The 16,447-nt window shown below is 41.0% G+C and overlaps 1 protein-coding gene across 1 annotated transcript in view; it reads right to left on the reverse strand.

Annotated features, from left to right (window-relative positions):
- AVL9 (AVL9 cell migration associated) overlaps positions 1-16,447 on the reverse strand; it is a 39,687-nt gene that overhangs the window by 23,012 nt on the left and 228 nt on the right. The window contains exon 2 of the mRNA XM_039715202.1: positions 141-261. Within this exon, the coding sequence (XP_039571136.1) occupies positions 141-261 (121 nt within the window). The remainder of the gene's footprint in view (positions 1-140; positions 262-16,447) is intronic.

Here is a 16,447-nt window from a genome sequence, read left to right on the forward strand (position 1 = left end):
ATTGCCACTGTATTTTGCAACTTCAACAAAAAGTCAGGGAGTATAATAGTAAAAAGAATCACTGGTCAGCTGTTCAGACATCAGGTTTTTACTTTGGGCTGCAGCAGAAGTACACACAACTTTTCTCTCTCATTTCTCACCTTCCTGATAGTTGTGAGCGCCATCCGGTAAGGCAAGGAATGGCAAGTACTTCCACTCCTCTGGTAAACTGTGGCTGTCATGTCCTTCTCCAGGTTTTAGGGGAGGATACGAAAATTCAACCTAAACAAACAAATGAAAGCAAAGGGGAGAAAAAGAGAGAATACATTACAGTTACCATACAAGCAGGCCTCTATGATTCAGCCTAGCACTTTTTTCCTACCAATATTATGGGGGGAAAAAAAAGGTTTTCTTCCAACTAGCATTGCTTGTCTCTTCCTTCAATGCACTCACAGACTGTTTAACCAACAGGCCTTGGGCAGATTTGGCTTTTAGAGCCTAATTCCTTTCTCTCAAGAGAAATGAAAAAATATCTTTAAGGAGAAAACAGCACCAAAGAGCTGAATATCTTCTTCCCTGTGCGCACAGAGCCAGCAGCACATTGTCACACCTGCAACAACAGCAGGGGTCATTGCTGGGGCACACACATCCTGAAAGCAGAACTTCCAAGTCCTTCAGGTGCTCGTGACTGGTAATGCTAACACATGCAGGCTCTCTTTCACCCTGCAAGACATTGAATCATCTCAGAAACTGCACTAAGAGTAAAACACTGGTTTATATATTTTTATGTCCCTGACTACAACATGTTCTACACAATGGCCAAAAGTATCTCCTTTTCCTTTCACAAAGAAACCCTGCTTTTCAATTTTGCCTTTCATTTAATTGCCATTTCCCTTTTTTTCCTACAAATAGGGACAACCTTTCAATTTCTTGCACTACACTACACATCTACCACAGATCCCCACAATCAGCATCTTTACAAAAATGCAATCTTTTTTTCCCATGGAGACCCCTCTGGTTTCCAGCCACTTCCACCAACTCTTTTCCAGATGGCATTTCTTAATTCAGTGAACAAAATCTAAACACAAATTTCTCAGTAAAAGAAACTGTTTATTGACACTGCAACTTCTCTGCAAGGATATTTAGTTAGTAAGCATTAATAGTGAGCTGTAAAATGTGTGTACACATGGAAAATAAAAAACATTAGAAAGCAAGCATATAAATAATCTTAGCATTTGATGGATAATGAAATAAAATACTAATAATGATAAGATCAAAAGAAAAAGCCTGTCAAAGATGACAGTACCAAGGAAAAGTGAAATTCTTCACCTTAACACACGATGTCACTGTCTACAACTGTTGCCAACTTGAGAAAAAGGTACAAAGGACAAGAAAACACCAGGAACACGAGCCTTGCTACTTGTGGTATCAATTTGAAGTTTTCTTATTCCTTGTTATGATGGGTTGACCCTGGCTGGACACCAGGAGCCAACCAAGGCTGCTCTATCACTTCGCTCCTCACATGGGTAAGGGAGAGAAAATGTAATCAAAGGCTCATGGGCCGAGCTAAGATCAGGGAGGGATCACTCACCAGTCCCTGTCATGGGCAAAACAGACTTGGCTTGGGGAAATTAACTTTTTACCAATAAAACAGAGTAAGATAATTAGAAGTAAACCCAAATCTTGAAAGTACTTTCTCCCCACCCTGGAGTGGGTTAATTCCTTCCTGGACTTAACTTTATTTCTGATTCTCTGCCTCCTCCCCCAGCAGTGCAGGGGGATGGGAATGGTTCATGGTCAGTTCATCACACATGGTCTCTGCTGCCTCCTCCTCCTCAGAGGCAGGAATCCTTCCCCTGCTCCAGCATGGGGACCTTCCCCCAGCAGACTGCTCCATGAACTTCTCCCAAGTGAGTTCTTCCCACAGGCTGCAGTTCTTCACGAACTGCTCACCAGTGTGGGTGCCTTCCACAGAGTGCAGTCCTTCAGGAACAGATTCCAGCTCAGGTCCCCCATGGGGTCACAAGTTTTTCCAAGGGCCTGTTCCAGCACAGGCTTCCCACGGGGCCACAGCCTCCCTCAGGCTTCTACCTGCTCTGCCATGGGGGTGTCTACACGTGGATCTCTGCCCCCCATGGACTTCCACAGGCTGCAGGGGGACAGCCTTGCCTTACTGTGGTCTTCATGACAGGCCACAGGGGAATCTCTGCTCCAGTGCCTGGAGCATCTCCAGCCTTTCCTGCTTCGCTGGCCTTGGTGTCTGCAGGGCTGTTTCTCTCACATACTCTCACTCCTCTCTTCTCTGCTGCAATTTGCTTCTCTGCAATAACTTTCCTTCTCAAATACAGGATCCCAGAGGTGCCACCACCACCCCTGATGGGCACTGACCAGCCCTGGGTCTCTCCTTGGCTCTGTCAGCCTCTCAGAGAAGCCACTCCTGTAACCCCCTGTAACTATGAGGAATCCTTAGAGTCTTTTAAAAAAATAGGTCCTTAAGAAAAAAAAATAAAGGCATCTGACTTCTAAATGAGAGACAAATGCTGGAATTAAAGAGCAGAGAAACTGCCATTTAGCACAGACATACATCATGAGAATTCCCACTAACCTTTAGCAGGATTCCCACTATCCTTTTTAAGTCACAAATAAGAAAACTAAAATGGTAGCTAAGATTAAAATGGTAGAAACTTCACATAAATGTCCACAATACTTTTTGCTGATGTTCAGATTCAAACTGGCTGGCTGAAAACACTGTTTACAAAATTATTATTAGAATCTTGCAGGAGTAACTTTAGCAATAAATATAGCACAGTTACTAAGTTTAAAACATAGATAGTCAAGGAGCATCTACACTTAGGTCCTGACTCAGGTATTTTATTTCACTGCATGGCCAACAGAGAGGGATTCAGATTCACTCTCTGGAGGAGCTTCTTTCTAACAAATACAGAAGAAACCCTGAGTTCCTTAGATTCCAGCAAATACCTTCAATGCATCATTCCTGACAGAGAAATACTTTAAGGATTTAAGATATCATTGCTTCCAAGCACATTCAGAATTACCATTGTATTTTGCACTCCAGCCAAATAATGAATTAGGAGACAAATTTAAGGTAAAGATGGATAAGATGAGTCAAGTTACATGAAAAACACGTATTCACTAAGAAACACTCCTTTTAAAGTCCAGAATAAAGCTGAAATCTGGCTCCTCTGTTCTTTATACAGCGTGAAATTTGATTAAGAACTACTTTGTTCTAGCTCACAATATGCTATCAACATCTCTGCTGCTATCAGATAATCCCAGCAACAGGGATTTCTGCAGGTCCGGTCGGTTCCAAATTCAATTAACTGTATAGGCACTAATGACACTGATGACAATCTTGTTTTCTGTTAGCTATCTTCTTTCAAAAACCAGTTTTAATATAAATTTCTGTATGCATGTGGGTATATAAGAGAAGATCACAAAACTCAGGCAAATCAAAACTAAATCTGCTTAAGTGGCCTTAAATACTCTATTTTACAGATATACTTTATGATAGTCCTGATTTACATTATGACATACTATTATTTCTCCTCCTCCCCAAGAGAATCCATATAGGACATATCCTGGTTTCTAAGGAGGAATCACATTCTTGCAGTTTACCAGAATTGCTGCTAGCCAAAGTACCAAAAGTGTGGAAGTAACAAAGAAACAGGAAAAAGGAAAATCCAAAAGCAAGAAGAGCATGCAATGCCCTGGAGCACTTCTGTTCATCCCTCCTCCTACTTAACAGTTCCCAGTGCTGAGAAAGTTTGGCTTTTTGCTAGTAAATACGCAGTCACTGTAGGTGGGACTCATGTCATCTGATGCTTAAGTGGCCTTAAATACTCTATTTTACAGATATACTTTATGATAGTCCTGATTTACATTACGACATACTATTATTTCTCCTCCTCCCCAAGAGAATCCATATAGGACATATCCTGGTTTCTAAGGAGGAATCACATTCTTGCAGTTTACCAGAATTGCTGCTAGCCAAAGTACCAAAAGTGTGGAAGTAACAAAGAAACAGGAAAAAGGACAATCCAAAAGCAAGAAGAGCATGCAATGCCCTGGAGCACTTCTGTTCATCCCTCCTCCTACTTAACAGTTCCCAGTGATGAGAAAGTTTGACTTTTTGATATTAAATACGCAGTCACTGCAGGTGGGACTCATGTCAGCTGACTGTATGTCAAAAAGCAAGACCTCTGAGGCAGTTTTCCTAAGCAGTCTGCAAAGTCAGAGAAAACAGACACCTGCAGTGGGTGATTCATCTGATGTGTTTCTTTTGACCATCTCTGAAGAGAGCTAGCTCTAAGTCTAACTTGCCGATGGCTGACTTAATGCAGATGAAACTCACCCTAACTGTTCCCCATCCTCTAGATGTTCTGCTTGATTTCTCCAGCTCAATTTGCCGACTTGCATCAATTGCAGTTAGGAATCCTTTGCACGGAAAGAAACCATTATTTCAAAACCAAAGTATTACAAGAACATTGAGCAGGCTTATAAAAATGCTAAAACCTCACAGCTCTTGAAAATTATGCAACTGAGCAGTGCACATGTATAGAGGTGGTAATAATGGGGGAAAACAGAATTTCAGTTCTATCAGTTCTGAGTTTTCAAACAACTAGAGTCTCAGTAAAAACCTTTCCCAGCCTGTGTGTGCAAATTACAGAGCAGTGCTCCTAGGGAAGGCAACTTAAAAAGTTTTTTTTTTATCATTTTCCACCTTAAACCCAAGACAAACCATGACAGGGGGAAGAGATGGGACTACTGAAGAGACCTGTCTCATACCTCTTTTTCACCCTCTTCACAGAATGAAGAAAGAGTAGCTCATTTTTTATTTAAATATAACGGCTTGTAACGTAAATCCATCCACATATGCATGTGCATACATAAACATACACTTAAATGTCCCTGTATGTCATTAATACATGTATCACTACAAAAATGCCTGCAAATATGAGAATTAAAATCTTTTCATAAAGCCTAGTAGTCAACAGGAACAAAGATATACACACAAGTTTTTAGAGCTGACTGCCAGAGAAAATTTTACAGGTTTTTGTCTCCTCAATTGAATTAAAGAAGACTCCTCAACAAGATGAAATTCAAATTCAAAGCTGAACTCCTGAGAGACTTCAAAATAAACTACATAAAACAGGAACTAGTATCTCCATGCATTTCTTACTCTTCCAAGTGTCAGGGATCTTCATTCCAGCTGGAAATAGTGGTCACGCCTGTCAAGGGGTTTTAAAGGCAATGCTTTTTGCCTGTTCAAACTGTCATGTTCTCTAAGCAGATGGTCCTGATGGATTTCAGAACTAAAAACAATACAGAATACTGTCTTGAGGTTTAGGGGAGAAATAAATAACTGTGCTCTTCACTACACAGAATACTTCAACTCTTGTAAATTATCAAGATTTACTGTTAAAATAAAATCTCGTTTATAAGAAATCCTTAAATGGAAGTACAACTGAATTTCTGGAACTAACATTTTTTATTTTTCTGGAATTCTGCAGTATTAACTAACCTTCAAAATGCAGTTTGTATTGAATCTAACAGTTTGGATGCAAAGCATCAATGAACACACAATTCTAGTGAGGGGGGGAAAACGAGACAATCTGGTTTTGTTCCTTGTCTTTAAAGGCACTTCCTAGCCAGAATAAATTTACTACACATTCATTAAGCCACAATAAGAAAACATGAGCACAGGCAAGGAAAAATGCATTTAAGTTTCTACATCTAGGCATTAACATGATATTTCTTCTTTAAGAAAAATGCATTGATGGTGTCTTCTACTAAATTGTAAGTATACAATCAGAAGAAAGGTTAGAAAAGGACACTGATAAAAGAGGAATTTACAAATTTATGAGCATGTCCAGCTAAACTATTGCACTCAAACATTTGACAGGCAGTTGGCATTAATTTTACACTCAGGTAAGGTTGTTCTCCTTATCTGTGGAAAGCGCTTAATTTTTAATCAAAGCAGAATCCTCAGTGAGCACTCAACAGTGGTAAATTAAAATGTGCTGGCAAGTCAGTATAACCTTCCCATCCTGCCCACTTCATCTACTATCACATTTGAATTAAAGTCACAATATAAGCTCTCCTCTTTAGTACAGGCATTTTGGAAGATTTCTCTTAAGTTATGAAAAAACATCTGGACCCAAGTAAGTTTTTGCATTGGTACAATGGAGAGATTATTTATATATATATTTATATAATCTCAAAATAATCTGAAATCTTTAGAATGACAGTGTTATACCCAGGATGCTTTCAATAAGTTAGAGAATCTAATTTACAAGAAGCAAGCCCATTCCATCCTCTAAACAATTGCTTTGATTTCTCCCATTGCTTCAACTGCAACAAACAGGTAGCATAATTGCTTGAAGCAAAGAAAAGGAGATCAGCAAAACTCACTAATTACATTTCTATTTAGAAAATCTTTTCCCTTCATAAATTCTTACAACACATTTAATTTCAAGGATACCAGCCCTTCCTCTCTAAAAAAGAAAGTCAAAAGTATGCTAAATAGAGGAGAACTAAGCAACAGTAATAAAAAAAAAAAAAAACACGGATAAAAATTACACCTAAAACTTGTTACTTCTTTATAAATAAGTCAGTAATTGTTCTTCACTCAAAGTAGGGATTTCTAAAATCAGTTTTGCCAATTTATTAGTCATGGCATAGCAAGACCCAGAGAAGACCAGTACAGCAATGACCTTATCTGAATCACCATAACAACTGCAGCATGCAGCCAAATGAAAATCTAAGGGCATTGTTCGTCTTTCAGCACTAAGAACAATTTATTACTTAAATAACAATTGAATTTAAATTACAAACTTCCCCCACTTTTGCACAGCAGAACAAACAGACCAGAATCTGCAAACACAAGAGTCTATGCACGTAACAACAATGCAGTAATATAACGATGACAGTTTTAAATATATGTTATACATTTTCAATAAATATTAATATTTGTAACACCTATGTATAATACATGTATATATGCATACAAAAAATACATATGAAGAATACATGTAATACATACTTACATAAATATATTTTAAAATACATTATATACACAAATAGCAACAGGAGAAGAAATCACTGTATTACAAGGAGGCAGGGCATAGTTGTTTCTGTCCTTTCAGCTCCTGAAACTGGTACCTACATATATTTCCATATGGCTAAAGCCATAGAGTGGCCACTTACACAAGTTCTAAGGCACCATTTGTAGGCACGATATCACCATTCAAGTTTGCTTCAAAAACTTTGACTAGTTTAGCAAAGCTCTGACTCTTACTGAGGCACTTAAAAGATAAAATAACCTGAAACACCAAAACCTTTGTTTCCAACACTATGCTAGCATGCATTCTAGACACTCTTTCCAATTATTTAACACTTTATTTTTATAGTCAGAGAGTTCAAGCCCTATATCAATACTTTGCTTTGAAAGTTTGGCTCTTGTTAGTCTCTTCAGAGAGAAGAAACTAAAAAAAAAAAAATAAATAAAAATATTACAACATGCACACAATTCCCAGAAAAGGAACTAACTTAATACTACCGCAACCATTCCAGCCAAGGGGACTTGCTAAACATGCACACACTTCCCAGAAAAGGAACTAACTTAATACCTTAATACTACCGCAACCATTCCAGCCAAGGGGACTTGCTAGGGAATTCTGTGCCATCAAGACAAGATTTATACATTACAGGAAGCAAGAACTCATATAAGATGAATTCTGGCAAGAGAGAGCAGCTTCCCTGACTAAACAAGCGAGGGCAGCCCAATCTCTAGCCCTAACAAAGATGTCTGTCCAACACAGCAGCCAGTGCACACTGGAGTCAGCAGCAGCCAATTGTTCACCCACAGATTGCCTCTTAGTGCCCATCTCGGTGCCCATGGGCTCTTGATGAGCACACCCAGCCACAAGGATTGTGGCATTTCCCCTCTCCAGGGGCAGCACTCACACCTCACACATGAGGCTCAGGCATGTAGCCTTTCCTCAGCTCTGCTCCACGCCCTGGTTCCTAATGGCAAGGAGCTGGCAACAAGTTTGACAAATGCTACACTGAATCCAGCCTCCCCTGGGAAAATGTGAGGACCAGGACAACCAGCACACCTCTAAGCACTTGGACTCTTGGGTTTAGAAATGGCCATTGAGTGTCACACACCCAGCACCGACTGCTGAACCAATGCAGTCCAAGCGAGCCATCACCTGGTCTGAGGAGCCAATAAGCATTCAGGCTCTTTGCCACAGGATATCTGATGGGCCCAGAACTGCTCTCGGTGAATGTGCTCCTTCCTCACAACTTTCAACACCAGAATTACTCGTGAGAGCCAGCAAATGTGGTTCATTACCACGCATGAGGCTGAGAAGACACACACAAACACAGTAACATAATGAAGCACTGAGCACACTCTGCTCTCAGTGGCCCCAAGGAAGCAGCAGCCAGCCCCGTGTCCTGCCCCCCAGCATGCTGGGGCAGCAAGGAACTTACTTTCACACCTCGTACTCACAACTTTCTTTGCTTTTAGAAACAGCATGCTGCCTAGGTGTATTAATTCAGCACCTCACACAAGCTATAAGATGGATTACCAAACTTAGGCACAGATCATCAAGTCAGGCGATATTAGGACAGGGAACACAACGTGGAGCCCTGCAAGTTCCTGGAGTGACCTCTGTTCAGTGATTTTAGATTACCAAGCAGGCACAGATCATCAAGTCAGGTGATATTAGGACAGGGAACACAACGTGGAGCCCTGCAAGTTCCTGGAGTGACCTCTGTTCAGTGATTTTACAGCTTTGAACCTCCCTCTATTCTACATGTATTCTGCAAGTTCCAATTTACTCCTGCTGGAGTGACCTCTGTTCAGTGATTTTACAGCTTTGAACCTCCCTCTATTCTACATGTATGTAAATTACATTTCCACCTCTAGTGCTAAGAGCCCAAGCCACAATTTGAAAACATTCTGAATAGGGAAATGAAAGGTGCAGCAGAAGTACAGAAATACATGTTTTATTGACTTGGCATTCATTCACTATTCAAGAGAAAGTCTGAGATTCCTGGCACAGGATATTTAAATAACTAGTCAGATGTTATGACACATACAAAGAACAGACAAATCATAAGATGAAAGTTAAGTATCATGACTATGGGAAGCATTACATAACTGCAGATGGGTATTTAGGAACCTTCTCTCAACTTGCACATCAGGGCAGCTATGGAAAATATATCCAGTATGGAATCCTTCCTTCAGTATGGAATACTTCACTTCCTGGGCACCACTTCACAGAAGTGACTGCAAGATTATCAAGTACAAGGAAAAACTAAACAAAGAAATAAACTAATCAACCATACCACAAAGTTTTTCTTGAACACTGAGCACTAAGTATTATGTAAGTGGATTCAACTGTTATACAAAAAATTGAACTCATCGTTACCTCTACACAAGAGATCAGAATCTGCAGTATTGTTTACAGAAGTACATGTGTACCAGCAATTCATTGTGTATTTAAAATTTTAGCACCCATGCCAATTAGAATAGCCTTACAAATAAAAGCTAAAAGCTTCTTTAAAGGTTACAAACTGTTGAGCATAAAATCCACATATTTTAGACAAAAGACTAATCTTTGATACTTGATGTACACTATGATTAACTTTATTAGAAGATTTCATGCTCATAATGGTTCTTTAAAGTGCTTTAATATTATTAAAGCAGGGAACAAACCCAAAGGAATTGTACTAATGTTTATAGGTTATCATCAACAGAAATATGAACAAAGCACTTCAGCTTGATTCCAGCCTAGTTCCTTTTCAACTTATTTTTGTTTCTGTTGTTCCATTAACAAGATCTTGTTTAATCACTAGACAAGATTATCTATTGCATAATACCTGCATACTGTGCTCCCCTGAAACAAAGACACAAGGAATTTAAGACAACAAAGCATTCACTTCACTTGTATGCTTAAGAGCATCAAGCACATCTAAAAGAATCACAGCAACTACTGGAGTGACAAAGATCAGGAAGGGAAAAAAATAATTCTCCAGTAAAGCAGAGTCTTATAAGAAAGGCAGCAAACAAAATGAGGACACAGGCTGGAAACTGTTTCCCTGAAACTTCCCACCCACAGAATCTATGGAAGAGAACAACTTCAATATTTTCCTCTTAAACAAACATGCTACAATCAAGAGTGCAGCAGACCTGCAAACGTAGGCAGTTCACAAGAGTTGATAAAAAGTGCAGGCTGACCTTGCTCATTATTTAGACATCTTCTAATCCTGCAAAATCAAGCCTAAGTTGCCAACATTTCTGCTTAAAGACACCCGCTTCCCAGGCACCTGTGAAAAAGGCCATGTGCATGGATTGCTCAGGCCATGTCAGGTGCCAATTTCTGCAGATCACAGCAAGCACCATCTTCCAGAGCTCAAGTATTTGAAGCTCTCAAATGATGAAGGTCACATACACAATTTAGGAAGAATTAAAGGACATTTTTCCCTCACAAGTATTATATGTATGCTCTTCTCTTAAACTGGGCATCAGCTGTTTCATTCCTGATCTTAGCTTTCCTTTGCATGCCAGGAAGAAAACCTCTGGTCAGACAAGAGAGGGGGATTGGTCTTCAAGTACAGTCCACACAAAAACAGCCTCACACAGACAAGCACTCAGACACTACTTTGGAAGAAGCTGGCACCACATTTACATTTTAAAGTTCAGTACCTTGAATGTCCTTACAGCAAACTTTAGGATTCCATGGAAATTTGCCTTTTGGTATTTACAGTAATCTATTCCCATGTCTGTGGGAGTTTGAAATGTCATTCTCCACAGAAGTTCAGAGAAGTGGGTCAAGATACACTGCCGTTATTTCAGAGATAAAAGATCTCAGGCAAACAAAACTAACCGGCAGCGTAAGCATTCCAGGATAGACATGGCAATTCCTCACCTTCCCTATCACTCATTATTCAATTTTTCCCCACAACACAGTAAGAAATGCATATGTTAAAGAGAGCCAAGAGTGAAGTGGAATAATTTTAAGCTCTTCAGAGAGTACATAAGAAAATGGTCACCTGCTGCACAAGATCAGCAGTGATGTGCTCAACTGCTCAGGACACACCAAGTGCAAATGAAGTGCGCACTTCATTGCCCCAAATAAAGTGATATTCCGTGTGGCCTCACTGGTGGTGACACAGTGCCCGAGTTCACTGAGATGTGATTAGCTTAGAAGCCTTGCAGCATCAGGAGAAGGCAGGGATTGTTGTGGCAGGTCAGGCACTACAGCAGCAAAAGGACCATGCACTTCCTCAGCAGCCACCCTGAGGGTTTACAGGGACTTGTGCCTAGCTCTCCTACCCACAAGTTTTTCCAGCTTTGCTGAAATGTTTCCGTCCTCTCCTTTACAAATACATCAGTTCTCATTTAAACTCTGCCTTTAAAATTAATTATTTCTAGAGTACTCGTGATATTTTAAGCCTTCCCACACCCTCAGAGACTATTATCTCTCTGCTTCTCCATGTAAATAAAGCTTAGAGGCAGAGCTCAAGTGACAGTCACAGCACACGTGATCACAACTGAAGAAGTGCACCTCAGGACTTGCAGTCTTCTACCATGACTATAAATCAAAGGTCTTTCCATGTATTTTCAACACAGCTTGCATCTTCTAGTTAAGGTCTGTTCAGGTTGCATTTTTGCTAAAGACTTTCATTATAAGATGGGTAAGGACCTTCCACGCTAGTTAATGCTTTCAAAAATCAAAGTGTTATAAGGCAAATTAGGTGCTTTATCACTCGCTTGTAATTAAAGTGTTTCATGACTCCAAAAAAAATCTTTTCCCCTTTTTTGCTCTGAAATCACTAGTCCCTCACTACTACAGTTCCTCAAAACTACTGAGGAATTTGTTTTCAGCCGCTCCAGAAGAAAGGTACAAATAATCCTGAAGTCCTAGTCTTACCACCCTACACTGACACAGATCAACAGACCCTGCTGCAGTAGGTAATGAGCTGAGCAGCTACAGACATCCCAAAACACATCAGACCATTTCTGGGGCAGACTTCCCTTACTGTCACTTTGCGCCCCAATGCCTTTGTGCCTTGAGTCCCGCAGAGCCTGAGAAGTGTGGAGAACTCCTACCACACCAAAACTGTTTGTTTTACATTTATGGGCAAAAGTTTGAGCAATTACATACAATGGAGCACCGTTTTTTCCTGTTACTCTTTCCTGAGGCCATTCCTCTTATCAATAGCAAAGAGGAATCAAAAAAGGAATTTTTAATGTTTGCCATTTCATTTCAGATGCATGAAAACCATGACTGAATGCATACTGCCCATGAGTTCTGCCCACTGTGGGACATTTACTATTTAATGACTCACTGTGGGAGGTTCTCATAATAAGTCAGCCAGCACATATAAAGCCAAGAAACCTGTCACCATTCCTGCTTCCTGCCAACTGCCATTCCCTTCCTTAATGGGCCTGTTGAAAGTGTGTCACACACTAGGTGGACCTAGTAGTTTGCAGACAAATTTCTCCTCCCATTCTCTGGACACTGCCATAACTACCTCTAATCCCTAACAAAAAGAGACAGCAACAAGCCCTTTTTGCACATCTCCTTGGATTCACAGTTCAACTCAGTAACTAAGGGGTCCAAAGAAACAGCGTGGCAATCTGCTCATGTAGACAAACAAAAGCCTGCAAAAGTTTACTTTTGGTACAGTTGGTTCTCCAAAAGTTTACTCCATACTTGCTAAAGAAAACTCTTCTCAATGTGTTCACAATTTTTAGTGCTTTAGTTTTCAGATAACAAAAAGCCTTCCCAACAGTGAGTGGCAACTGCCAAGCTTTTAATAACTGCCTGGGTAACTGGATCCCCAAACTTAACAATGTACATACGGAAAAACTTCACTTTGTCTCTTACATTCCATCAAAAATGACCCAGTTAAACATTCATCCATTGAAAGGAGCATGAGGAACAATTGTGGCACTCATACTCCAGTCCAAAGGCAGACAGAGATTATCTGGCTGTCCTTCTCTTTCAGAAACTAATGCATATAAATTGTTTTTCAAGTCTGTGAAAGAAAAAGATAATCCCATACATTTCCAAACTGCACAGCAAAGCCTTTGCATGTTACACATTTCTTATCCTGTAACTTAACCAACACGAAGAGCTGTACATATCTCAAGTGATGAAGCTTCAGAAGCAAAGACAGCTAATGAAAGAACCTAGCATCAAGAAATCCATAGAAAATCCTAACTCCACATGCATTTCCTAGTAGGACTACAAGAGAAAAGAGGTATGAACAGAAACTGAGCCTTCTCAGGCAAACCAGGTGGATTCCTGTCAGGCAGCCTAGCTCTATGATCTTTCAGTCTTAAGCTTTCCAAATTCACTCCGAGTGATGCCCATTCGAGCACTGCTGTGGACCTTTGCTTTTCTGCACTTCACAGTTTCAGATACACAGTCTGCAGCACATGCTCAGACAGTTCATATCCACTGGTTCTTGTGCCAACGCTCATTTAAATTAAAGATCTGGTTTTTCCTCCTAATTTTTAACTTTCCAACAGTTTCTTGGAATGCAACTACATGTAATGCAGTGTTTCAATGAAAACTTCAAAGGCCATTATCAATACCATAGAGGTCATTGAGAGCAGCCGTGTGGAGAAGGATTTGGGGGTGACAAAAAACTCAACATGAGCCAGGAATGTGCACATTGCACGTTGCAGCCCAGAAAGCCAACCACATCCTGGGCTGCATCATAAGGAATGTGGCCAGCAGGTCAAAAGATGTGATTCACCCTCACAGGTCTTCTTGTGCCCATGTGTCTGTCCTCTGCAGCTGTCCACCTGGCAAATAGAACCTGTGAAACAACTACCTCAAAAGCAACCCACCAAAACAAGACTTGCTTTTTTGGTCACCTCAGTTCCCTGTTTCAGCTTACCACAACTGCCTCTGCTTGCCAGATGTGAAGAGGCAGGAGAGGAAAAGGGAAGAACATTCCTGTACCTACAGAGGTGAACATAGCCTCCAAATCTACTTTGTTAGCCTACCTAGGGAAGCTCTTCTACATTCTCCTTTAATAGAGGCTGCCCAGGGACTATCTCATCCAGTTCTGGAAGAGAAAATTCAAATCCCTTTCTCTGAAAAGTGAATCAGAATTTATATGCATCGATACACATATTATCACACAATAGGATTACATACATTGTCATTCTTTGCCCTCAAATGACACTACTTTGGTGACTTAGCCTTGATCACATGGGATCTCATTTCTCTTCCAGACATTTCCTCGTGTCAATTCCCAAGCTTATACTGTTATTATTTATTCCCATTGCACAACTTCATAAGGCACCCCATTTTTAATCAATCCAGCATTCCTTATTGTCCAGCTCTTGCACAACTTTCCAGTTTTCCTTTGAAATACTGATTCCTCGAGTTTGCTCACCATAGCTCAATTTCATGGTGTAAAAAATACCAGCACCACTTTCAATCTTGAGAAACATTTCTTGCAAGTACCTTTCAAACCAATAGTTCCTCTTCTGACTCAAATCTGTTTACGCTTCCTCTCCTTCATACTACTCTTTACCCAAGTACCAGCTCTTGCACTAATTCTCCTGTATCTCTGCCTTAAGAATAAGTGTGATCTGTTATCAAGTTCCCAGCAGATTAGAGTTACTCCATTTCTTTCACAGAGAAAGGAATTCAATCACTTATTCTTACAAAAGATGCAGGTCAGTCAGCCATGATCTATCTTTAGCAAATGCACATAGGACCCAGTCTACTTAGTTTCATGTTGTTAATTAATTCTTTCCTTCACAAATTCTCTAGTCTTGCATACTACTAATGTCAAACTCATTAGGCTATAGCTGTGCCACTCCTCGCCTCCAGCTCTTTTAGGGAACGTTCTCCATAGTTCAGTAAAAAATCTGCCATGTCAGAAGTAGGATACATTTAAAATTAGATTTCTGTTTAGCTTGCCCTTAGGAAGCCTGGTTGTGATTCTACTGACTGTCACTTTATTCCTGCAGTTCTCCTCTCTGTGACTCAGCTACCCTGTCCCCTTCCCAAACTGCCTTCCTCTCCAGCTTCTCCAGGTCATTTCTTGAGATAACGAAAACTTCAGTTCAGAGGTATTCCGACCTAATTTTTGACACCACCTCAAAATGTACTTTGGTAAACATTTTACTGGCAACAAAATAAAATTACATGCTACCAATTTATAGTTTGGGGGTTTGTTTGGGTTTTTTGTTCTTTCTTTTTTTTTTCCTTGCATCAATACTACTTAATGTGCAAGAAAATTAATATACATTCCAGAAGAACAGAAGAAACAAAAGCCTAGGTCTTTTCCAAGAGGCAAACAATAAGAAGAGGGCAAAAATATGCTCTTCCTCCTACAGATATCCAACTAAGGCTCACCTTGTAACAGTGTTTGACAAGAAAGTGCCTGATAAGTATCACAAACCTCACAACTCAGATGACCTAATTACTTCACAGGAACTGATCCTGTGAACATCCATATGTGAACAGCACCCAGACACCCTGAGGAGAAAGGATGCATCTGAAAACCATGCACATCTTTCAGAAATTGCACCTTAGCCTCTGAGGAATTGTGCTTGGATATTTTGCTGAAGCAATAATTTAATTCTCAGCTACCTTGTATGGAATGCGTTTATGCCAGATCAACCCTTGTATAACAATAGCCATCACATTCATTATGGCTTGGCAATTTTTATAAATGCCAGGAACTCAATGTGGAAGAAGACTCACTGGAAATGCAACATTATGTCTATCTGCTCTTGTCACAGCAAAGCAACTGTGTGTGCAGCCCAGCTGGGCAACCACATCTCCTGCTTCAAGGGTTAAAAATAAATTAAAACAATCACAACATAAACCGGCTATGAAACACATGACATAAAATCCTTCTGCCTTACAGGCCACATGAAGCAGTCAAGCGTTTATGAAAGCGGGAAAGAGACAGGCAAAGAAAACTTAAATCCAGGATACGCTTATTACCCTGGGGCTGTTTGGTACAAGATATACCTGAGCACTCAATGATGGGCCGGCAGGGATAGAGGAAGATATACTAAAACACCATTTGGAGTTTTTTCCTGAGGATTCTCTGCCTGAACGCACCAAGCACGCACGACTCGAAACAGGCGCGGTGCCACGGGGCGCGCCGTGGCCCCTCACTCCGGAGCTCACCCCGCCGGCCCTCGCTCCGCCTCGCTCCCGGGGCGGGAATGGAGGCAGCTCCACGGCCACGAAGTGCCCGCGGCGAGCCGAGTCACGGCCCGGCCAGGCATCCCCCGGCCGGGGAGGCCGCGGCCAGGCGGGGCCTCGCCGGCTCCAGCCCGTCCTTCCCCGCCCCCCGAGCGGAGCGAAGCCCCCGGCCCCGCGGGACGCGCCCCTCCGGCGGCGGCTCCCGCCACCGGGCAGGCGCCGCTGGGCGCGGGGGAGGGGAC

The sequence above is a fragment of the Passer montanus genome, unplaced genomic scaffold (genome assembly GCF_014805655.1).
Source record: "Passer montanus isolate IOZ18808 unplaced genomic scaffold, ASM1480565v1 scaffold32, whole genome shotgun sequence".
In the NCBI taxonomy this organism is placed as follows: Eukaryota; Metazoa; Chordata; class Aves; order Passeriformes; family Passeridae; genus Passer; species Passer montanus.